The 22,396-nt window shown below is 40.8% G+C and overlaps 1 protein-coding gene across 5 annotated transcripts in view; it reads left to right on the top strand.

The window, feature by feature from the left end:
• Positions 1-22,396, top strand: part of EML5 (EMAP like 5) — a 155,442-nt gene that overhangs the window by 6,577 nt on the left and 126,469 nt on the right. For 4 of the 5 annotated variants that reach the window (XM_042252835.2, XM_042252834.2, XM_060418474.1 and 1 more), the window contains exon 2: positions 16,228-16,387. In XM_042252835.2, coding sequence (XP_042108769.1) covers positions 16,228-16,387 — 160 coding nt within the window. Of the gene's footprint in view, positions 1-16,227; positions 16,388-17,870; positions 17,953-22,396 lie in introns of those variants that run through there. The other variant, XM_060418475.1, reaches the window with a different exon arrangement.

The following is a 22,396-nucleotide window of genomic DNA, read 5'->3' as shown; positions in this document are numbered from 1 at the left end:
ACATTGTGATCATGACTGTTGAGGAGGCCGTGCACGGATGTTTATATGATCAAGGGAGCAGAGGGAGCAGGAAGAAGTCATCAGGATGAGTCATGTCATCACAGGTGTACAGAACTGGCCTCCTTCAGGGTCTGCTCCTGCAGCTGCTAGTTTGGTTGATTATTTTTTAAATGGCACATGGCTGGTAGCTCTAGATACTTGCTGTTCAAAGATATAGTCCTTAGACCATCACTTTCGGCATTACCTCGGAGCTCATTAGAAAAGCAGTTCTCAAACCTCACCCCAGGCCTGCTGAATTAGAATGTTAACAGCATTCTCAGGTAGTGTTATGGGTTTGAAATATTAAAATTGTGGGTTTTGATATTAAAGTTTGAAAAGCACACTCTAGGCCAGTGGTTTTCAATGCTGTCCTTTAACTAATACATTAGCATCACCTGGAAGACTGTTAGAAATGCAGATTGTCAAACTGCATCCCAGACCTAATCAGAAACTCTGGATGTGGGGCCCAACAATCCACTTTAATTACCTCCATGTGATATTGATGTATTCTGAAGTTTGAAAAACATTGCTCTAGATTCTTCATTTTCAATCCTGGCTGCATACTAGAATCACTTGGAGAGTTAAAGCAAAGTAAAACCACCAGTGCCTGAGTCTCATCCCTAGAAATTCCAATTTAATTTCTTTAGGATGGGTCTCAGGTGTAATTTATTTGTTGCTGTTTGCGTCTGTCTTTAAGCTTCCTAGATGATTCCAGTAAGCAGCCAGGGTTGACAACCACTGCTCTAGACATAGAAGTAATCCATGGTGGTGGGCGGGGAAGTCAAACTCAAAAAACCCTAGGCCCACCCAAATTTATTCATTTACTGTTATACAAGATCCTTTGGATGAGGAAATGGCAGCCCACTCCAGTATTCTTGCCTGGGAAATCCCATGGACAGAGGAGCCAGCCCAAGGGTTTGCAAAGTGTTGGACACAATTTAGCAACTAAACAATGACAACAAATTATATCACAGTATTGATCGTTTGCCAAGTATTAAGACCCCTTTAAAAAGTCTGGGCCTATTGCCCAAGGCATATTTGGAGGGTTGTTTTTTTTTTTTCTATCAAGAAAAGCAGTGATTAGTAGGGTTTTCCATTAATGGATCTGCCCAGTGTCATCAGTGGCTGAAAACATTTAATGTCTTTTCAAGACAGATATCTTGCATTGTCAGTCCAGAAAAATGCTAACAAACTGGGGACCCGGCAGGTTCACTTAATGGGCAAATCGTGTGCATCCTGGACAGCACCAAGTGAGGCGTGACCCAGTAGTTGACTTCAACAGACTGGCGGATCAGTCGGTTTGGCTCAGTGGTTTGGACCATGAAAAGCCCAGGAGCGTCTGTAAATAAATTTCCAATGTGGAGCCAGAGTCTGCAGTCAGAAATAGAGCAAATATCCAATATGCTAGTACTGAAGAGGCATATAAATGATCTCACCCTCCCCCTGTGAGGTTCCGAAGTGGGCAGTTGCTGCTGCGCCCTGGATGCACTCCGGAAGAGGGCCCAGCAGCTAGGACGCTGTGTTCTGCAAAGCTTGGGACTGCATATTGCCACGAGCCAAGCATGGAGCAGCCACTAACAGCTGACTGACTTCTCTTCAGGCTCAGTGTCCTCCTTTGTGGATCAGTGTTCTTTGACAGCAAAGGGCTGGAAGGGGCTATACCCGGCCAGTGTAAACAAGCTGCCTTGCTACAGTGGCATCTATTCTAATTATAAGGTGGCGCATGGTTTCACCATATTGGCCAAAGACTGCAAGAACTTATATGAAAGCCTTAACAGGTCCTGGATTTCCTGTCTGCAATATCACCCTCTGTTGGCTAATGTAATGTAAAAATGGGTGGGATTGTTAAAAGATCAAGTGAAATATAGTGCCCACCTTAAAACACTGGTATGCTTATATCCATCTAAATTAGTAAGCTTGACAGAAAAATACTAAAAAGTTCTTGGGATGAGAGGAGAGGCAGTGGGACTGAAGCTAGACATTGCACCTAGGATCTAGCTGTTCTTGAGGCCACAGATGGGCTGAATTCATCACAACACCACTAAACTATATATTTTTTCTTTTGGGATGAGTGGCTCATAAAGCTGGATTGGCAAATAAGTAGTTGTGATTGTGGGAGATGTTAACTCAGATTTCACTCTAAAAGTATCTTGTTCTTCACAATCAAGGAGAGATAACTGAGTTTACTTTAATACCGAGCTTGGGGAGCATACCGATAAAGCAAAGAGGTTGGATGTGAGGTGAGAATTCTGGATTATATCATCGCCAAATTATGGATGGTATTCAGCCTCTTATTGGAGCCCAAACAAGGGGTCTACACTTTTAGATAAAGTTGACAGTGACCAACTGAGAGCCATCATCGAAGCTGATCCTGTTACAACTGCTCCAGAAGTTGCCCCAAGAACTCAGCATTGACCATTCGACAGTCCTTCAGCATTTGAAGCAATTGGAAAGGTGATAAAGCTCGATGAGCCTCGTGAGTTGACCGAAATCAAAAAAATCAGCATTTTGAAGCGTTGTCTTCTCTTATTCTACACAACAACGGTGAACTATTTCTCATCAGATTGTGACATGTGATGAAAAGTGGATTTTATATGACAACCGGTGATAACCAGCTCAGTGGTTGGACCAAGAGGAGGCTCCAAAGAGGTTCTCAAAGCCAAACTTGGCCAAAAAAGTCATGGTCACTGTTGGGTGGTCTGTTGCCCAATTGACCCACTAAAGCTTTCTGAATCCCAGTGAAACTGTAACGTCTGAGAAGTATGCTCAGCAAATCACTGAGATGCACTGAAAACCACAGTGCCTGAAACTGGCATTGGTCAACAGAAGAGGCCCAGTTCTTCTCCACAACAGCACTTTACCGCACATTGCCCAACCAGCGCCTCAGAAATTGAATGAATCGGGCTACGAAATTTTGCCTTATCCACTGTATTCACCTGACCTCTTGCCAACCAACTACCACTTCTTCAAGCACTTGTACAGCTTTCTGCAGGGAAAACACTTCCACCACCAGCAGGAGGCAGAAAATGCTTTCCAAGAGTTCGCTGAATCCCGAAGCACCGTAGGAATAAATAAACTTATTTCTCATTGGCAAAAAAATGTTGATTTTAATGGTTCCTATTTTGGTTAAGAAGTGTTTGAGCCTAATTATAATGATTATAATTCTGAAACCGCAATTATGTTTGCACCAACATAATAGTATGATATTGCTTGTGGTATTGTTTAAATTAGCCACAAGATGATGATGTAACCATATCTAATCACCTCAGTGGCCCTATCTTTACAGATTCTAAGATTGATCAGGGGCAGGGCACAATTCCCAAGGAGGGGTGGAAAGTGGAAGGGTATTTTAAGTGTTAAAACATAGGTGATAACTAATAATAGAATCCATAGACTGGTCATCATTACTTGGTTGCAGTGTGACTTTTCTAATAATAATTATTAGTCAACTAATATTTAATAATTGATGAATTGATTATCAATTAACTAATAATTAGTTCACTTAGTCATGTCTGACTCTTTGCAACCCCTTGGACTGTAGCCTGCCAGGCTCCTCTGTCCATGGGATTTTCCAGGCAAGAGTACTGGAGTGGGTTGCCATTTCCTTCTCGAGGGCATCTTCCCAACCCAGGGATTGAACCCAGGTCTCCTGCACTGCAGGCAGATGCTGCACTGTCTGAGCCGCCAGGGAAGCCCAATAGTCAGTCAGCCCCTGGACAGTGTGGGAGCACGTGACGCGCTGTAGAGTCAGCCAGCCCCTGGACAGCGCGGGAGCACGTGACGCACTGTAGAGTCAGCCAGCCCCTGGACAGCGCGGGAGCACGTGACGCACTGTAGAGTCAGCCAGCCCCTGGACAGTGTAGGAGCACGTGACGCGCTGTAGAGGGTGGTGCTGTGACACGGTGGGGAGTTTCACCTGGAACCTGGATGTTTGATTTAGATTCCAAGTTGACATGCTCTCACAAAGGAATTTTTGCAGGTGCAAAGAGACTATGTAGGAGTCCGAAGTTGACATAATAAAGGAGTAGGAGAGGTTTGGTAGGCCCCCTCTTAGAAGGTGGCTATTATGTTTTAAAAATTGTTAATACCTACTTATAATAGAACATTGGAAAGTATGGAAAAAGAAAAATACTTACCCGCAATCTTATACCTAGAGATATTACCATTCTGTTTTGTTTTTATTGTCTTTAATTTGCGGTTGTGCTGAGCTGCCATTGCCGTGTGGCTTTTCCTCTAGTCACGTCAAGCAGGGGCTGCCCTCTGCCTGCAGTGCGCAAGCCCCTCTCTGCAGTGGCTGCACAGTGCAGGCTCCAGGGCACACGGGCTTCAGCAGTTGCAGCTCCTGGGCTCTAGAGCACAGGCTCGATAGTTGTGGCACACGGCTATTAGTTGCTCAGCAGCGTGTGAGATTTTCCCAGATGAGGGATCGAACTCATGTCTCCTGGTAAAGGAGGCTCGTTTACCACTCAGTCACCAGGGAAGGCCCTACTGTTGTGTTTTAGATTATTTCCTTTGAAGTCTTTATTTTTTAAAATAATTTTATTTATTTGGGGGCTTCCTTGGTGGCTCAGATGGTAAAGAATCTGCCTGCAATGCAGGAGACCTGAGTTCGATCCCTGGGCCAGGAAGATCTCCTGGAGAAGGAAATGACTACCCACTGCAGGATTCTTGCCTGGAGAATCCCATGGACAGAGGAGCCTGGTGGGCTCCTCCCCAGTCTACAGGGTCACAAAGAGTTGGACACTGAGTGACTGTTCAGTGACAAATATTGTATCATCTGGTTGTGCCAGATTTATTTACCCATTTGCCTGTTGAAGGGCTTCTCGGTTGCGTCCGCGTCTTGGCGATGATGAGTGGCGCTGTAAACATCCGTGTGCAGGTTTCCGTGTGGACATGGTCTCACTCCTTTGGATAAATACCAGGGAGCACAGTTGCTGCATTGTTTGGGAAGGTTGTCGTTTTCTGAGAAACTGCCAAACTCTCTTCCAAGTGAGTGTTCTGTTTCTGCTGTCTCACCGGCAGTGTGTGAGAGCCCCTGTCACTCGTCACCCTTGTCAGCATTTGGAGATGTCGGTGTTCCTGATTTGGCCATTCTGATAGGCATGTAGTGGAGTCTTAAAGTTTTGATTTGCATTTTCCTGGTGACATATGATATGGAGCATGTTTTCATATGCTTATTTTCCATCTGTGTATCTTCTTTGATGAGGAGTGTGTTAAGGTTTTTGGCCTACTTTTTAATTGGTTTTTCTTATGGCTGAGTTTTTAGCTCCTTGTATATTTTGAATGTTGTTGTCCAGCCGCTCAGTCGTGTCTGACTCTTTGCGACCTAACAGACTGCAGCACGCCAGGCCTCCCTGTCCATCACTAACTCCAGAGCTTGCTCAAACTCGTGTCCGTCGAGTCAGTGATGCCATCCAACCATCTCATCCTCTGTCGCACTCTTCCGGCCTTCACTCTCTCACAGCATCAGGGTCTTCTCCAGTGAATCAACTTCCACATCAGATGGCCAAAGTAGTGGAGCTTCAGCATCAGTCCTTCCAGTGAATATTCACGGTTGATTTCCTTTAGGATTGACTGGTTTGATATCCTTGCAGTCCAAGAGACTCTCCAGTCTTCTCCAGCACCACAGTTCAAAAACATTGATCCTTTGGTGCTCGGCCTTCTTTATGGTCCAACTCCCACATCCGTATATGACTACTGGAAAAACCATAGCTTTGACTAGATGGACCTTTGTTGGAAAAATCATGTCTCTGCTTTTTAATATACTGTCTAGGTTTGTCATAGCTTTTCTTCCAAGGAGCAAGCGTCTTTGAATTTCACAGCTGCAGTCCCCATATGCAGTGATTTTCAGTTCAGTTCAGTCACTCAGTCATGTCCGACTCTGCGACCCCATGGACTGCAGTACGCCAGGCCTCCCTGTCCATCACCAACTCCTGAAGCTTGCTCAAACTCATGTCCATTGAGTCGGTGATGCCATCCAACTATCTCATCCTCTGTCATCCTCTTCTCCTGCCTTCAGTCTGTCCCAGCATCAGGGTCTTTTCCAGTGAGTTCGTTCTTCACATCAGGTGGCCAAAGTATTGGAGTTTCAGCTTCAGCATCCGTCCTTCCAGTGAATATTCAGGACTGATTTCCTTTAGGATGGACTGGTTGGATTTCCTTGCAGTCCAAGGGACTCTCGAGAGTCTTCTCTAACACCACAGTTCAGAAGCATCAGTTCTTCAGCAGTGATTTTGGAGCCCCCCAAAATAAAGTCTGTCATTGTTTCTCCATCTATTTCCCATGAAGTGATGGGACCAGATGCCATGATCTTCATTTTTTAAACCTGGAATTTTAAGCCAGCTTTTTCACTCTCCTCTTTAATCAAGACGCTCTTTAGTTCCTCTTCGCTTTCTGCCTTAGGGTGGTATCATCTGCGTATCTGAGGTTATTGATGTTTCTCTTGGCAATCTTGATTCCAGCTTGTGCTTCATCCAGCCTGGCATTTTGCATGATGTACTCTGCCTATTAGTTAAATAAGCATGGTGACAATACACAGCCTTGACATACTTACTTCTTTCCCAGTTTGGAATCAGTCTGTTTGCTCCATGTCCAGTTCTAACTGTTGCTTCTTGACCTGCATACAGATTTCTCAGGAGGCAGGTAAGGTGGTCTGATGTTCCCATCTCTTTAAGAATTTTCCAGTTTGTTGTGATCCACGCAGTCAAAAAGGCTTTAGCATAGTCAGTGAAGCAGAAATAGACGTTTTTCTGGAACTCTGTTACAAATGTTTTCTCCCGGTCTGTGGCCTGTCTCCTAGTGCTCTTGCTTTTGTCTTCCACGGGGCAGAATTTTTTTTTTTATTTTAGTGAAGTCCAGCTGTCTTTCTTTCATGGATCCTGTGCTTACTGTTGTATCTAAAAAGGCATCATCATGCCCAAGGTCATCTAGATTTCCTCCTATGCTGTCTTCCAGGAATTTTGTAGTTTTACATTTAGGTCTGTGATTCATTTTGAGTTACTTTCTGTGAAAGGTGTAAGGTCTGTGTCTAGATTCATTTTTTACGTATAGATGTCTGTTCCCACACTGTTTGTTCAAGGAGCCCATCTTTGCTCCATTGTAGCACCTTTACTCCTTTGTCAAAAATCAGTTGATTATATTTATAAGGGTCTATTTTGGGTCTCTGTTCTCTTCCATTGGTATTTTGTCTACTCTTTTGCAAATACCATATTTTTTTTCCTCTTCCAATTTTATTGAGTTTTTTTTTAATCTCATAAGTTTGTACCTTTTGATCATCTTAATCCAATTCCCCATTCCATCCCTTGCCTCTGATATCTGACCTCTTTTTCTGTGAGTTTGTTTTTGAAGTGTAATTGACCTACGACACTGTGTCAGTGCTTGTTACACAACATAGTGATTCAGTATTTCTCAACAGTTGCAAACGGTCGCCATGGTAAGTCTAATTAAGATGCATCACCAGACAAGATACTATGTCGTTACGGACTGCATTCTCCACACTGTACATTGCCTTCTGTGTGTGTGCGTGTGTACTTAAGTTACTGATCTCTTAAGTTCAAACCCTTTTTAACAATCCTGCATCACCCCCCGCCAAGTTTTCTGTTTCTAGCATCGTATTTCACATCTTCTTGTCACTGCGGATATAGATGACTCCATGGCTTTTGTCTTTCGACTCCTTACTGTGGCTCATTCACTAATTTTACTGCATGTCTGTCTTCACTCGAGAGATTTCCCCTTTCCTGATTTTCATGTTTCTATTTCTGGCCTTTTCTTTTTCACTTAGAAATGTCCCTTTAGCGTTTCTTATGAAGTTGGTTTAGTGGTGCTAAACTCTCTTAGTTTTTGCTTGTCTTTAAAACTTTTGATCTCTTCATAAAATCTGAACACAAACTTTACTGGGTCATAAAGCTTTACCTACTTGGTTGTAAGTTTATCCCTTTCATCACTTAAAGTGTATCATGCCACTCCCTCCTGGCCTGCAGAGTTTCTACTGAAAGGTCCTTTGTGGGAGTTCCCTTGTACATAACTTGCTACTTTTCCCTTGCTGCGTTTGACATTCTTTCTCTGATTTTTCTGTCTTGGTGTGGTCTTCTTTGGGTTGATCCTGGTGGGGACTTCCTGTGCTTCCTGGACCTGGATGTCTTTATCCTTCCTCAGGTTAGGGAGGTTTCCAGTTGTTGTGTCTTCAAATATGTTCTCTGCTCGCTCTCTCTCTTCTCCTGGGACCCCTGTAATTCGAATGTTAATATGCTTGATGTTGTATCACAGGTCTCTTGAGCTGTCCTCAATTTTTAAAATTCTTTCTTTTGTTCAGCTTGAGTGATTTCCATTACTTGTCTTCCAGCTCGCTAATCTGTTCCTCTGCACCATTTAATATACTGTTGATTCCCTGTAGTGTATTTTCCATTTCAGTTCCTGTGTTCTTCATCTCTGTTTGGTTTTTGTTTATCTTTCTAAACTTTCTGTGAGAAACTTCTGTTCATCCAGTCTTCTCCCAAATTCTCTGAACACTTTCACAGTCGTTACCTAGAACTCTCTATAGCGTAGCTTGCCTATTTCCCTTCACTCAGTTCTTCTTTGTCCCAACAGCATGGCCCCACTTGGTCACCAGAACTCTAGGGGTGCCTGCTACATGGGCTGTGTGGGTCCTACTGTTATGAGCCTCTGATAGGTATGGCTGGCCCCACGTTCCAGTCAGTTGCCAGGCACTGACTTGTGTGGAGGATGCTGGCTACTGGTGGGCAGGGCTGAGCAGCAGCTGCTGACTGTCCTGGAGCTAGTGCTGGCCCACTGGTGGTTTGCACTGGTTTCTGGAGTGGGTGGTTGCAGTGCTGGGGTGTCCCAGATATACTGGCCTGCAGGTGGGTGGGGCCAGTTCCAGCATAGCTAGAGTCTGGGGTGTCCCAAAAGTGGTGTTGGCCAACTAGTGAGACTGGCTAGATCCTGGGGCATTTGGCTAAGGGGCCCAGGGTGTCTTGGAGTTGTTATCAGCCAGCTGGCAGGCAGGGTTGGGTCCTGGGGTCTCTAGCTGCAAGGCCAGTGGGTCCCAGAGCTGGTGTTTGCCTGCTGGTGGGTGAGGCAGAGGCCTAAGGGATTCTAGGGCTAAAGCTTGTTCCCTGCTGGGAAGAGCTGGGGGTCCCAGAGTTGGTGTTTCTCCTCACTGGTAGTGGGGAGGGAAATTTACATACGAGGCATGTCTTGGGCAGCTGAGTGACAAGGCGATCTCCATACACCTGCCTGCTAGAATCTTAAGCATTTATATAGCGACCTTAACAGGGTACAGAGTCTCTAGTTGCCTGGGTTCAGTTCTTAGGTCAGTTGGTGGTCGTGTCTTCTCAATAAACTTCTCCAACATTCAGATAAGTTGGGAAGAACTGACATCTTTTTTTTTTTATCCTAATTACTATCATCTTGATAGTACTGAGTCTTCCTATCCATGAATATAGAATATCTATTTTTTATAGTTCTTGATTTCATTCATCAGAGTTTTGTGGTTTTCCTCATATAGATTTTGTGTCTATTTTGTTAGATATATGCCTAAATATTTCAGTTTGGGGTGTTAATATAATGGTATTGGATTTTCAATTTCAGGTTCCACTTGCTTACTGTCAGTATGTAGGATACCAATTAATTTTTGTATATGTTAACTTTGTATCCTGCAGCCTTACTATAGTCACATATTAGTTCCAGGAATTTTTTTTGGGGGGGGGGGCTGATTTTTTTGGATTTTCTACACAGATGATTGTGTCATCTATGCACAAAGACAGTTCTGTGTCTTCCTTCCCAATCTGTGTACCGTTTATTTCCTTTTCTTGTATTACTGCATTAGCAAGGCCTTCCAGTATATTATTGAAAAGGAGTGGTGAAGGGGGACATTGATACGACTCGGACCTCATCTTTGTGGGAAAGCTTAGAATTTCTCACCATGAAACATGCTGTTAGCTGTGAGTTTCTGTAGATACGCTTTATAAGGTTGACAGAGAGTTCTTCTGTATTCCTAGTTTCCTGAGAATTTTTATTGTGAGTAACTATTAGCATTTGTCTTATGCCTTTTTTGCATCTATTGATATGATCATGTGATTTTTCTTTTTTAGTCCATTGCCACGATGGACCCTCAGTTGGTTTTTTAATGATATTAATACCTCAGATAGTATTCCACATAGTTGTGGTGTATAATTCTTTTTATACTCCTTTAGATTTGATTTGCTAAGCACGTTACATTTGACCTGAAGCATGAATTATCTGAATGAAGCAAGATTTGGAAGATCATTCTAGAGACAAAGACCTTTGACAACATAATAAGTTTGGCCTTTTCAGGAGACAGAAAGGCCAGTATGTCTGAAATGTGGTGAACAAAAGGGAGAAGTGTAGAAGCTGAGGTTTGAGAAGTAGATGAAGGTATGTATTGTAGAGCCTTATAAGTGCCGTGTTAAATAGTTTGGACTTTATTCTGGTTGTAATAGGAAGCTGTTGGGGGATTTTAACTAGGTGAGCTGTGTATTGTTTTAGGAGATCATTCTGGTTATGTGGCTTCCCTCATGGCTCAGAGGTCAAAGCGTCTGCCTACAATGCAGGAGACCCGGGTTCGATCCCTGGGTCGGGAAGATCCCCTGGAGAAGGCAATGGCAACCCACTCCAGTACTCTTGCCTGGAAAATCCCATGGACTGAGAAGCCTGGTAGGCTACAGTCCATGGGGTCGCAAAGAGTCGGACACGACTGAGCGACTTTCCCTTCCTTCCTTCCTGGTTATGTTAAGAAAACCCTGAGGGATGCACTGGAGGAGGAAGGGCAGGGGGCTCAGATTCGGGCTGAGGCGGAGAAGATGGGGGTGATGATGGGGTCAGTAGGACAGGCTAATAGAATGTATGTAATGAATTTGAAAGGGAAAGAGGGGAGGGTTAAATTTAGCTTCTTGGTCTGAGCAACTGAGTGGCTAGTGACGTCATATACTAGGGTGGGGAATTGAGGCGGGAATGTTCTGGATGTGTTAAATGTGAGTTGCCCACAGCACATCTTTTCCTCCTGGCTGGAAATACAATTTGGGTATCAGTCACAGTATATGTGATTTTAAAACTTGGTTGGAAAAATTTAATGTTATGTATTCTCATGCTCACAAAATTGATATATACATTTAATGCAACTCCACTAAACATCATAGCAGATTTTCTATGAGGTATGAGAATTAGATATAAAGTTATTTAAAAATTTATATGGAAAAATAAATCTGTAAGAACAGACAAGCCAAGTTAAAAACTAAAAAAGATATAATGAAAGAATAGTGAGGGGGAGGAGTGTTAATAGATACTAGAAGATACTAAAAGAGTCACTCTAATAAATAGAATATGATTTTTCATGGGAATAGGCAAAAAGTTCTGTGGGACATAATTGAGAATACAGATACAGGTATGACATAGAAATTGAATATATATTTAATATCTAAAAGAAATCATATATTTAACAAATGATGCTAGTTCAACTAGAATAAAATTGGGATAAAACTGAATTGAATTCTTTCTTATGCCACATATAAAAATAAATTCCTCATGGATTAAAGACATGAGTGAAAACAGTATTCCCTCTCAGTATCTCTTCAGTCAACAACTTAACTGTGATGGCCCTTCAAGTGTTATACCACTTTTGGCATAAATGGACTAACAGAGATAATACTTCTACATTATGGCATCAGGCAGAACACCATTTACTTGACACACTAGTTTTCAGTCAGAGAGGACATGATGTATAACAGATTTGAATCGTGCATCTTATTTGGATGAACCCAAAATATTTTGCCTTGCATCCATCGCAGAAGGATGGAGTATTTTCTACATATTTTCATTCTGTGATACGCATATAATACTTCCACATTTTGGAATGTTCTAATTTCTTTCTGTGTTTATCTAAAGGTGCTTTCTGGGCTATTTGTGGGTTTCTAACTTTTTTTGGAGATGGTTGGTTAACAGTGCTGTGGTAAGTTTCGGGTGTACAGCAAAGTGACTCAGTTGTTGGGTTGCCCAAAAGTTCAGTGCCTGGGAAGCCCCAGACAGCTTTTTGGCCAACCCAGTATATACATATATGTGTATCCATTCTTTTTCAAATTCTTTTCCCATTTAGGTTGTTATAAAATATTGAGCAGAGTTCCCTATGTAGGTCCATTTAAAATACGTTTACAATTCCAAACTCCCTCCCTGTCCTTCCCTTCCACCCTTCCCCCGGTTATCCTGAGTTCATTCTCTAAGCCTCTGACTCTGTGTCTTTTCTGTAAATAAGCTCATTTGTGTAATTTCTTTTTAGATTCTGCATTAGAAGTGATATTGTATGATCTTCTTCTGTTGGGCTTACTTCACTTAGTATCTCTAGGTCCATCCAGTGTGTGCTTGTGGGCTAAGTCACTTCAGTTGTGTCCAACTCTTTGTGACCCCATGGACTATGCAGTCCATGGAATTCTCCAGGCCAGAATAGTGGAATGGGTGGCTGACTCAGTATATATAAATATAGATAGATACCATATCTTCTTTTGGAGAAGGCAATGGCACCCCACTCCAGTACTCTTGCCTGGAAAATCCTATGGGTGGAGGAGCCTGCAGGTGGGCTGCTGTCTATGGGGTCACAGAGTCAGACATGACTGAAGCAACTTAGCACAGCATTGGCATATCTTCTTTTTAAAAAAATTTTTAATATAAATTTATTTATTTTAATTGGAGGCTAATTACTTTACAATATTGTATTGGTTTTGCCATACATCAGCATGAATCCACCATGGGTGTACACAAGTTCCCCATCCTGAAGCCCCCACCCTCCTCCCTCCCCGTACCATCCCTCTGGGTCATCCCAGTGCACCAGCCCCAAGCATCCTGTATCATGCATTGAACCTGGACTGGCGATTTGTTTCATATATGATATTATACATTTTTCAATGCCATTCTCCCAAATCATCCCACACTTTCCCTCTCCCACAGAGTCCAAAAGACTGTTCTATACATCTGTGTCTCTTTTGCTGTCTCGCATACGGGGTTATCGTTACCGTCTTTCTAAATTCCATATATATGCATTAGTATACTGTATTGGTGTTTTTCTTTCTGGCTTACTTCACTCTGTATAATAGGCTCCAGTTTCATCCACCTCATTAGAATGGATTCAAATGTATTCTTTTTAATGGCTGAGTAATGCTCCATTGTGTATATGTACCACAGCTTTCTTATCCATTCATCTGCTGATGGACATCTAGGTTGTTTCCATGTCCTGTCTATTATAAACAGTGCTGCGATGAACATTGGGGTACACGTGTCTCTTTCAGTTCTGATTTCCTCGGTGTGTATGCCCAGCAGTGGGATTGCTGGGTCATAAGGCAGTTCTGTTTCCAGTTTTTAAGGAATCTCCACACGGTTCTCCATAGTGGCTGTACTAGTTTGCATTCCCACCAACAGTGTAGGAGGGTTCCCTTTTCTCCACACCCTCTCCAGCATTTATTGCTTGTAGACTTTTGGATAGCAGCCATTCTGACTGGCATGAGATGGTACCTCAGTGTGGTTTTGATTTGCATCTCTCTGATAATGCGTGATGCATATCTTCTTTATCCATTTCTCTGTCAGTGGACGTCTAGGTTGCTTGCATGACTTGGCTGTTGTAAACAGTGCTGCAGTGAACGTTCGGGTGCGTGTATCCTCTCAGACCCTGCTTTCTCTGGACATATGCCTGTGAGTGGGATTGCAGGATCGCTTGGTGGCTCTGGTTTTTAGTTTTCTTCAGCAGCAGTGCCGTCCTCCGCAGTGGCTGTGCCAGTTAGCATTCTCACTAACAGTGGACGAGGACTCCCTTCTCCCCACACCCTCTCTAGTGCTTATTGTTTGTAGATTTTTAATGATGGCCATTTTGACTAGTGTTAGGTGATACCTCATTGTATAAAATTTTTTATTTTCATTTCTCTAATAATCAGAGATGTTGAACGTCTTTTCATGTGCCTCTTGGCCATCTGTATGTCTGCTTGGAGAAATGTCTATTTAGGTCTTCAGCCCTTTATTTTTGACTGGGCTGTTTGTTTTGATGATATTAAGCCACATGAGCTGTTTGTAAATTTTGGAGACTAGTCCTTTGTTGGTCGCATCATTTGCAAATATTTTCTCCTATTTTGTGGGTTGTCTTTTTGTTTTCTTTATGGTTTACTTTGCTGTACAAAAGCTTTTGAGTTTAATTAGGTCCCATTTGTTTGTTTGTTTTTATTTCCGTTACTCTAGGAGATGCATTGACAAAGATAGTGCTGTGATTTATGGCAGAGAGCCTGTGTTTTCCCTCTATGAGTGTTACAATGTCCAGTCTTACATTTAGGTTGTTGATCCATTTTGAACTTATTTTTGTGATGATGTTAAAGAATGTTCCAATTTCATTTTTTTAAAATGTAGCTGTCCAGTTTTGCCAGCACCACTTATTGAAGAGACTCTCCATCATTGTACAGTCTTGCCTCCTTTGTTGATTAATTTACCATAGATGTGTAGGTTTATTTCTGGGCTTTCAATCCTGTTCTGTTCACCTGTATGCCTGTTTTTGTGCCAGTACCATACTGTTGATGACTGTAACTTTGTAGTAAAGTCTGAAGTCAGGGAGCTTGGTTCCTCCAGCTCTGTTTCTCTTTCTCAAGATTGTTTTGGCTCTTTGGGGTCTTTCATGTCTCCATATAAAGTTTAATTTTTTAAGTTCTAGTTCTGTGAAAAATACCATTGGTAATTTGATAGGGATTGCATTGAATCTGTACATTGCCTTGTGTAGTACAGTCATTTTTGACATTTAGTATTTGAATCTAAGAACATGCTATCTATCTGTGTCATCTTCATTTTTTTTCCTCTATCAGAGTCTTATAGTTTTTGGAGCACAGGTCTGTTGTCTCTTTATATACATTTATTCCTGGGTACTTTATTCTTTTTCAGAAACATTTGTTTATTTATTTGTTTATTTATGGTTGTGTCGGGTCTTAGCTGTGGCATGTGAGACCTTTCATTGCAGTGTGCAGGCTTCTCTCTGATTGTGCCGCGCAGGCTCCACAGTGCTCAGGCTCCACAGTGCTCCGGCTCCGTGGTTTGTGGCGTGCAGGCTCTTGTTGACGCGCCTGGGTTTAACAGTTGTGATGCTAGCTTATGGGATCTTAGTCCCCCACCAGAGGTCAAGCCCATGTCCTCTGCACTGGCAGGCGGATTCTTAACCACTGGGCCACCAGGGAAGTCCCAGAAGAGGTTGGATTTTTGTCTAATGTTTTTTCTGCATCTAATGAGATGAATGTGTATGGGAGTTTGGGTGTCCTTTATTTATTGATTTATTGACTTTTATTTATTGATGTACTATATTGGTTTTAATATGAGTAAAACGTCCATTTCCACTTATCTTTCCTCGCAGTAGTTTCTCACTTAGTGCTCCTTGACGCGATGCTACTGTCCCTGACCATCCAGCTGCCCAACCAGAAACCAGCATTGTCTTAGACTGTTCCCTTTCCCTTACTCAGTACAGCAAATCTGTTGATTCTGTTTTTGGCCTCCTAACTTTTCTCTTTTTCAGTTCATCTTCCACCCTGATGCCGGGAGTGATTTTGTTTCTCCCAAAGGGGATGCTAATCATCTAAATACACTTGTAGAAAAATTTATGAAGTAGAAATTTATATACATTCTCTGTCTTCTGCTGATGTATGTAAAGTACTATCAACTGTTTGGTCCTTGTCTTATCTTTAAAGACTTATAGACTACTTTCTGTGAATTATGAGTGACTTTTCTGTTTTTTTAAAAATGGGATTTGTAATTTAATGTTATCATAGGAGTTGCTTGAAGACAAAGAATTGGTCTAACTTTTATACAGTAAAAGAGTAAATGGGAGAGAGAGCTTAAAAGAAGGTTAATACCAAATGAGAAAATGGCGAGTGGTAGGGCTGATACTAATTCATTTCTGTGGTTCAGTTGGGTACTTGTGAGAATTCTTTTTTTTTGGCGGGGGGAGGGGAGTTTACACACACTGCATCATATAACAGAATTATAAAGCCTGTCCTAACTGCTTATCACATGTACCATTGAAGGAGTAATTCTTAGCATGCATTTTTATGGAAGGTATTTTAAATCCAAATTATTTTAAGTAGATAAATAATGAAAGTCTTAATTTTCACATTGATATAACAGCTCCATAAGCAGTTTTAAATCTGTTTATGATTTATTTTGCAGCCTTGCGTTGCATCCTGAACGAGCACTGGTAGCAACAGGACAAGTTGGGAAAGAGCCTTATATCTGTGTCTGGGATTCGTATACTGTGCAGACCGTATCAGTTCTGAAGGACGTTCATACACATGGTATAGCTTGCTTAGCATTCGACTTAGATGGACAGGTAGGTTAAAATTTTTTCTCTTTTTCTAAGCTGTGTTTTTAAAATGTGTGTTATAAATTATTGTAAACCTGTAGATATTAAATTGGAAAGCAATTGACAAAAAGCATTTGTTCAAGGTAGATGTGGGTAGATGGGGTGGGTGGTAGATATATATATATAAGAAAAATAAGAATAATGAGTTTTTATTTCATTGTATGAAGAACTTTTCAGCTGAATAAGTGATTCTGAGTTAGTGGAACCTAGAAAATTTTACATATGACTCTTTTCCAGGTATTATAAGATAAGAAGATATCTTAGAAAAATTAAAGTTTCTCTAAGTAGAGCTATAACCATTTAAATTTTTAGTTATTTGTATATTTCTATTAAAATTAGTTGAAAACAGTGAGGTAGTTCTTATATGAGCTATTTTATATAAAGTCGACATTCATAGCAAAAGACTAATCAGTTCCCAAATTACTGTTTACTTCTAGTCAGTGATTTTTAAAACACTAAGCCAACAGCTGTTTTGTGGTACTCATGGAACTTGTTATACCTAACACTTATTTAAGAAGTGGTAAGAAGTTATTTTTTGCAGATTTAGTTAATTTATAATCTTTAAAAGTTTTATAGTGAAATTAAACGTTAAAAATCATTTTAACTTTTAGAAGAATTTTAGTTGTCTGCTTTTTAATTCTTAAAATTAATTTTTTAGATCTGTATTTCACAGAAACACATTACATTTTGCTCTACTCACTTGATAGCCAGTAGATATTTTAATATATAACTCTGAAGAATAGCTTCTTTGAGTACCATAGGTTAATATGACTTTCTGATAAGAGTCTGGTAAGAGATCTGTAAAATCTATAAAGATGTAACTTCTCATTTGCAGAAAAATGTGCTTCTAGATTTAGAATCACTGGGTAGCGGTGACTGGCAATTCCAGAACCTTAATTCATATCCTATTTTGCTATTATTGTCAGTTCACTTAATGTCCTCATATGAGAATTTCATATTCCTTCTTGAAAGGAAGAAAATAATATTCTTTCCTTACTTTACAAGAGATTGTTTTATGAAACAAACCAACAAAAGTTGTTTTTTAAATTATTTTCCAGAAGTATTATATCTAAGATGGTTTAACTATACTTGTATACTTTATAGATTTTTTTTCTTGATTTTAAAATTACCCTTTCTAAATGTATTGCAGTGCTGAGGAATTTCTCTTATATGAAATGAGAAATGATGCCAGGAGCTTTTACTAGCTGAAAGCTTTATTTAATTTTGCTTGTTTTAAGTAATTTATAAGAAACATCTTGGGTACATGCATTTTATTATTACAGATCTTCATAAGAACATGTTACTTAAAAATGTAAGCTTATAAAATCATAATAGCTAAAAGTTATTGAGCACATACCAATTGCCAGGCATTGTGCTAAGCTTACATTATCTCATTTAATCCTCACGGCAACCCTATGAAATAGATATTATTATTATCTCTATTTTACAGATAAAGAAACTGAGACTTAGAGAGGGTAAATAACTTGCCCCAGGTTACACAGCTAGTAAATGGAGCCAGAGCGGGAACCCAGGTCAGTCATACTCCAGAGCTCACGTTTCTAACCCCAATACCCTATTGCCTCCCAAACATGGAATAAGGAGGTGATTATTTATTTCAGGAGGAATTCATTCATCTTAAGTACAGTTGAAACTCATAAGGAACTGTGATCAATTCAAAATTAAGAGTATTTCTGAAATTATGCTAAGGAGAAGATGCTTTAGTTAAGACATTTGAGAACATATTATTCACTAATAGCTATAACTATTTGTGAAATACCAATTAGGAAATATTATCTGATTTTTTCATTTTTTTACTAGATTTGAAACTGTAAGTGATCAATTAAGATTTTTCCAGTGAATGAGTCTTCCTGTTGGTAGCATGCTGAATTTTCTTTTCCTAGCTGGTTTTTCTAAATGGATGGACTATCCACGCTAATACTGGAAGTCTGTTGTATTGGGAATAACCAGGGCATGCAAAGGCTATATAAATTCACATCAAACAGGGATAAAAATTTCATAGTAAATGAGAGAGAGGAGGTGTGAGGAAGGCATTAATGCTTTTATCTTGAAAATACAACCATAATCTATAAAAGCACATTCACACATTTAACAAAATCTAAGTTATAGTTAAAACTCTGCCAATTTATAGTATGAACTAAGAATAAAATGTTAATTTTTAACCTGATTTTGTCAGTTTTATGCTGATATAAAGTAAAATGCTTTACTTTGCCTTTTACCTTTGATTTTTGACACATGATTGTGAAGAGAGTCATTTTTACAAAAATATTAAAGGAACTCACTGATTTTATTCCTAGGGCCTTTTAGTAATCTCTTAACATCTTGACGTATCTCAAGTGCCTATTGTATTATTTTTGAGTTTTCATCTCTTTTGTTGCTTTCCAGATCCTGATTTCTTGTAGCTTTTTATATGATTTGACCAATGTTTACTCTGTTGAGTCCTAGATATTTTGCACAATTTGTGATTTTTACTTTGTGACATCTGTAACAACTAGTCCTCACTCAGTAAATATTGAAATCACAAGGACCCCCCCCCCCACCCAATACTAGACTCTTAAGTTTAATTGTCTACTATTTGAATGTGTTTCACACTTGCAGAAACTCGTGGAATGCATCTAGTTGTGCCTATTGAGATGTTTTTCTCATTTGAGTATTTAGTGTGCCAGAACTTTTTAATAAATACAGCTGACCATTGAACAATGCAGGGGTTAACATACATATAACTTATAGTTGACCCTCTGTATTCACTGTTCCTCTACCTCTGTGGATTCAACCAACCATAGACGTGCAGTACTGTAGCGTTTGCTGTTGAAAAACATCCGAGTTTAAGTGCAGCCAGGAACTTCAAAGCTTTACTTCTAGTTTAACTAAAGACACAACCGAGACTTTCTTTGGAAATAGGATCAGGAAGGAATTTGGGAAGCTGGAGAGAGGCTTCTTTATCTGTTTTTCCCCTCCCTGTTACTTCTTTGTTGTTGTTCAGTCACTCAGTTGTGTCCGACTCTCTGAGACCCCATGGACTGCAGCACACCAGGGCTCGCTGTCCTTCACCATCTACCGGAACTTGCTCAAACTCATATCTGTTGAGTTGATGATGCCATCCAACCATCTCATCCTCTGTCATCCCCTTCTCCGTTTGCCTTCAGTCTTTGCCAGCATCAGGGTCTTTACCAGTGAGTCAGCTCTTCACATCACATGGCCAAAGTATTGGAGCTTCAGCTTCAGCATCAGTCCTCCCAGTGAACACTCAGGACTGATCCCCTTTAGGATGGACTGGTTAGATCTCCTTGCAGTCCAAGGGACTCTCAGGAGTCTTCTCCAACATCACAGTTCAAAGCATCCATTCTTCGGCACTCAGCCTTCTTTTATGGTCCAACTCTCACATCCATAAATGACTAATGGAAAAACCATAGCCTTGACTAGACAGACCTTTGGTGGCAAAGTCATGTCTCTGCTTTTTAACATGCTGTCTAGGTTTGTCGTGGCTTTTCTTCCAAGTTGCAAGCGTCTTTGAATTTCATGGCTGCAGTCACCATCTGAGATAATTTTGGAGCCCATGAAAATAAAGTCTGTCGCTGTTTCCATTGGTTCCCCCTATTTGCCATGAAGTGATGGGACCAGATGCTATGATCTTAGCTTTTTGAATGTTGAGTTTTAAGCCAACTTTTTCACTCTCCTCTTTCATCAAGAGGCTGTTTAGTTCCTTTTCGCTTTCTGCCATAAGGGTGGTGTCATCTGCATATCTGAGGTTATTGATATTTCTCCCAGCAATCTTGATTCCAGCTTGTTCCTCATCCAGCCCGGCATTTTGCATGATGTACTCTGCATAGAAGTTTAATAAGCAGGGTGACAATATACAGCCTTGACGTATTCCTTTCCCAATTTGAGACCAGTCCATTGTTCCCTCTCTGCTTCTTGACCTGCATACAGATTTCTCAGGAGGTAGGAATGTTGGTCTGTATTCCCATCTCTAAGAATTTTCCAGCTTGTTGTGATCCACATAGTTAAAGGCTTTAGTGTAGTCAGTAAAGCAGAAGTAGATGTTTTTCTGGAATCCTCTTGCTTTTTCTATGATCCAACAGATGCTGGCAATTTGATATCTGATTCCTCTGCCTTTTCTAAATCCAGCTTGAACATCTGGAAGCTCTTATATCACATACTGTTGAAGCCTAACTTGGAGAATATTGAGCATTACTTTGCTAGCATGTGAAATGATTGCAATTGTGTGGTAGTTTGAATATTCTTTGGCTCTGCCTTTGGAATTGGAATGAAAACTGACCTTTTCCTGTCCTGTGACCACTGCTGAGTTTTCCAAATTTGCTGGCATATTGAGTGCAGCACTTTCACAGCATCATCTTTTAGGATTTGAAATAGCTCATCTGGAATTCCATCACCTCCACTAGCTTTGTTTGTAGTGATGCTTCCTAAGTCCCACTTGACTTCACATTCCAGGATGTCTGGCTCTAGGTGAGTGATCATACCATCATGATTATCTGAGTCATGAAGATCTTTTTTGTACAGTTCTTCTGTGTATTCTTGCCACCTCTTTCTTAATATCGTCCGCTTCTGTTAAGTCCATACCATTTCTGTCCTTTATCGAGCGCATCTTTGCATGAAATATTCCCTTGGTATCTCTAATTTTCTTGAAGAGATCTCTAGTCTTTCCCATTCTATTGTTTTCCTCTATTTCTTGCCTTGATCACTTTGGAAGGCTTTCTTATCTCTCTTTGCTGTTCTTTGGAGCTCTGCATTCAGGCAAGTATATCTTTCCTTTTCTTCTTTGCCTTTCACTTCTCTTCTTTTCTCAGCTATTTGTAAGACCTCCTCAGACAACCATTTTGCCTTTTTTGCATTGCTTTTTCTTGGGGACGGTTTTGATCCCCGCCTGCTATACAGTGTTATGAACCTCTGTCCATAGTTCTTCAGGTACTCTTATCAGATCTGATTCCTTGAATCTATTTGTCACTTCCACTGTATAATCATAAGGGATTTGATTTATGAATGGCCTAGTGGTTTTCCCTACTTTCTTCAATTTACGTCTGAATTTGGCAATAAGGAATTCATGATCTGAGCCACAGTCAGCTCCTGGTCTTGTTTTGCTGACTGTATAGAGCTTCTCCATCTTTGACTGCAAAGAATATAATCAGTATGATTTTGGTGTTGACCATCTGGTGATGTCCATATGTAGAGTCATCTCTTGTGTTGTTGGAAAAGGGTATTTGCTATGACCAGTGCGTTCTCTTGGCAAAACGCTGTTAGCCTTTGCCCTGCTTCATGTTGTACTCCAGGGCCAACCTTGCCTGTTACTCCAGGTATCTTTTGACTCTACTTTTGCATTCCAGTCCCCTATGATGAAAAGGACATCTTTTTTTGGTGTTAGTTCTGGAAGGTCTTGTAGGTCTTCATAGAACCGTTCAACTTTAGCTTCTTTGGCATTAGGGATTGGGGCATAGACTTGGATGACTGTGATGCTGAATGGTTTGCCTTGTCATTTTTGAGATTCCACCCAAGTACTGCATTTTGGACTCTTGTTGACTATGAGAGCTATTCCATTTCTTCTAAGGGATTCTTGTCTGCAGTAGTAGATATAATGCTAAATCACTTCAGTCGTGTCTGACTCTATGCGACCCCATAGATGGTTGCCTGCCTGGCTCCCCTGTCCATGGGATTCTCCAGGCAAGAATACTGGAGTGGGTTGCCATTTCCTTTTTTAAGTAGATGTAATGGTCATCTGAGTTAAATTTGCCCATTCCAGTCCATTTAGTTCACTGATTCCTAAAATGTCGATGTTCACACTTGTTCTTGAGTGAGTGAAGTCGCTCAGTCGTGTCCCACTCTTTGCGACCCCGTGGACTGTAGCCTACTAGGCTCCTCCGACAGGAGCTGTTCCTTCTGTCTGCTTCTTAGACATCAGCGTTCCTATTAATATAGCTTTCTTTCCCTTCACTGCCTTACTTT

Source organism: Ovis aries, chromosome 7 (assembly GCF_016772045.2).
Source record: "Ovis aries strain OAR_USU_Benz2616 breed Rambouillet chromosome 7, ARS-UI_Ramb_v3.0, whole genome shotgun sequence".
NCBI lineage: Eukaryota > Metazoa > Chordata > Mammalia > Artiodactyla > Bovidae > Ovis > Ovis aries.
The sequence above is the reverse complement of the archived record's forward strand: the minus strand, read 5'-3'. Positions and strand labels throughout refer to the sequence as shown.